Source organism: Echinops telfairi, unplaced genomic scaffold (assembly GCF_000313985.2).
Source record: "Echinops telfairi isolate 266 unplaced genomic scaffold, ASM31398v2 ScPeMD7_60;HRSCAF=208, whole genome shotgun sequence".
NCBI lineage: Eukaryota > Metazoa > Chordata > Mammalia > Afrosoricida > Tenrecidae > Echinops > Echinops telfairi.
The window spans coordinates 45,399,016-45,402,132 of record NW_022103958.1 but is presented as its reverse complement, the minus strand read 5'-3'; the positions used below and the strand labels follow the sequence as shown (position 1 = coordinate 45,402,132).

At 40.4% G+C, this 3,117-nt stretch overlaps 1 protein-coding gene across 1 annotated transcript in view; it reads left to right on the top strand.

The window, feature by feature from the left end:
• Positions 1-3,117, top strand: part of NLRP14 (NLR family pyrin domain containing 14) — a 33,928-nt gene that overhangs the window by 11,217 nt on the left and 19,594 nt on the right. Inside the window, exon 6 of the mRNA XM_045290935.1 lies at positions 2,009-2,179. Within this exon, the coding sequence (XP_045146870.1) occupies positions 2,009-2,179 (171 nt within the window). The remainder of the gene's footprint in view (positions 1-2,008; positions 2,180-3,117) is intronic.

Sequence of the window (3,117 nt, the reverse complement as noted above, 5' to 3'; positions counted from 1 at the left end):
GGAACTGTCAGTCCCGTTGTTTTCTCCTCCAGATTGTTCATCCAGCCTGTCCTATCCAGACAGGCCTGCAGAGACAACATGCATAACAACAAGACAGAGCAAAACCAAGCAACAATGTACAACAAAACAGCAACAACATCAAGCCACTGACAAAGAAGAAATTAAAATATACCAAGAAAGAAAAACTTGTGTTTTCCAGTCTAGTCTGTTGGGGCACTATGCCCTGTGTCCAATGTCCACCAACAAGGGTGCTTTATAGTAATCTTTTAAGACTGTGTTATGTAAGACTGGGTGTTTTCCCAGTGTTGGTGACTTTGGGGGAGTAATTAGTAGCCTTGTAAGGCTTATATTAACATTTCATGTAGGAAAAGTTTTAGTCTTCTGTTTGCTTTAGGTTTCATGCTATGACTTATGAAGAGTACAATTGACTATGTACTTTAATCTGCTTTGTGTGTACATCATGTTGTTTAACTTTTGCACAATTCTACTTTGATGCTTTATTCTCCCTACTGATTTTCGATGTCGCAGGCAATCAAAATATTGAGAAGTTGGTACGTTTTTGTCCCTTGATTTTCCCTTAGTGTATCCCTAATGATTGTAAGAATTTTGGAAATTTAGAAACGCAGCATTTCAGAAAACTTTAAATTTCCCAGCCTTAAAACATCTACACCCTGAAAAGGTATGCACAATCACTAATATTGATGTGATTGTTTCACTGTAAATATTTACTAAAGGCCCCTGAAGAAGAAGAGAACAGCCTCTCCTGGTCTGATAATCAGGCAGCTCTGAAAACATAGTGAGCAATCACGTTGTTTACAGTCAGTGGCACCTATTGTAAGAAACGTTGTTCTGTCCATTTACCGACGACACTTTGCTGCTAATCTTTGTTTTGACATACCATTAGAACGTTTCTTTTTTGCATCTCCTTGGGTTTCATAGGATGAAACCCATGTATAGCTTATCAGGAAAGTTGTTAGATAATTTGTGAGCATAGGTTGGGCAGCCTTCCCAGAAGGACCCAGATGCAAACTCATCTATCTCCTCAGTTTGCTGGACCGTTTGCAGAGGTCAATGTGATACTACTATTCTTAGCTTTCAGCTTCCCTTTTGACTGAATCATTGGCAAATGAAGTTCTACACAGAACGCACACACGCACACACACACTCACACTCACTGTAGCAGTTACACAACCTACTCTGAATTTGAGGAAGCGGTCGAGTTTAGCCTGTCACTCAGGTCGCAGTTTGATGACATCATTTGGAGATAAATAAGGAGATAAATAGCTTACTGGAGGCCAGACACACTCTGTCTGCTACACATTCCTGTTGACAAGCCATGTGGAGCTACACTGAAGGAGCCAGAGCCCTGGAGCTGGAGGAGTCACGTGGAGACCCATGCCAGCACTGATATGCTTCCACTGCAGCTGGATCCACAAGACTTCCCACCCACAAGCCTGTGATCTTCCTGCATTCAGCGTCATTGCATGTGGTTTATGAATCTGAAGAGGAATTTATAGACTGGTATCAGACATATGGGCTAATATTGGATCAGACTTATGGACTTGATCTGTACTGGGCTGGGATATTTTCTTAATATAAAATTGCTCTTTATATAAATCTCTTTCTTACATACATGTGAGTGCCTCTGGATTTGTTTCTCTAGTCAACCCAGACTAACACACACACACACACGTATTCCCATACATATAACTGTTTTCTTGTTTTTCTAGCATTCCAATATTTGGTTTCATTTATATTAATATGTAATGTCATTCACCATATATATAATGATCATTGTGACCTTTCCTCTCACATTCTTTTTTATCTATTTTCCCAAACTTCTCCTCTTCCCTCCTAGACATTGTTTAATCATATTGTGTACCCAGCTGCTACTGTATATATAATGTAATTGAGTCTGAGGGGATGACTGGGCTTGAGGTGTATGTAGTGACTGTGAAGAGAAGCATGAATTTGAACTCATTCTTCCCGTGTGTCTTTGTCGTTTCAGCCTCGAAGGCTGTGGCCTCATGGTGGCAAGTTCTGAGGATCTCTCTTCTGCCCTCATCCAAAGTAAAAGCCTGAAACATTTATCACTGGCAGACAATGCCTTGGGAGATAGTGGAGTAGAGCGTATTAGTTTGGGCTTGAAACATCCACAATGTGTTCTACAGAGACTTATGTAAGTGTCTAGTACTTTTTGTATTTTTATATACATTTTAAATATGTTTACTATGGGATGTAATGAATATATTTTGTTGCTTGCTCCTCCTCACTGTTATCTTTAATGAGTATAAACATAATGATGGCATTAGTAATTGCTAGGGATTTTGCTCTTACTCCATGCTGGGCTTTTTCCTAAATGTATTTATCTGTAGAATCATACCTGTTGAGACCAAACTGACTACCTGAGTTCTAGGTAACTCAGTGTACTATTAAGAAGTCCTACAACATTGGAGACAGTGTGGGAATTGTGCCCAATCTGACCCCACCATAACGAGGCAAAACACTCGGGGCATGCAACAGAACAGCAAGGGGAACAGAGCAACGAAGTCCCCAGGGAATACCAAAAATAGACTTTGGGGCCAGGGTGTGGCACCCCATCAGACTCAACCAGAAAACACTCCTGAAGGCCAACAAACAGACCTTGAACTAACTACAGGCTTTTTTTTTCTTTTCATTTCTTTTTTGTCATTGGTTTTGTTGTTGTTTTGTTTTATTTTGTTGCTTTGCTCTGTATTGTTTTCGTGCATGTTATTATCACCGAAGGTCTGTCTAAATAAAATAGGTTGGATGAACAATCTGGAGGAGAAAACAAGGGGACCAATGGTTCTGGGGGGAAGTGGGAGAGGGGGAGGTGGGAAGAAAGGAAGTGGTGTTAACAAACCCAGGGACAAGGAAACAAGTTATCCAAATCGGTGGTGAGCAGGGTATAGGAGGCCTGGTAGGGCTTGATCAAGGGTAATGTAACTGAGAGGAATTACTGAAACCCAAATAAAGGCTGCACATGATAGTGGGACAAGAGGAAAGAACTAGGAGGTAAAAGGCATTTATAGAGGTCTAAATAAAGGTGTGTACATATGTAAATATATTTATATATGAGGATGGGGAAATAGATCT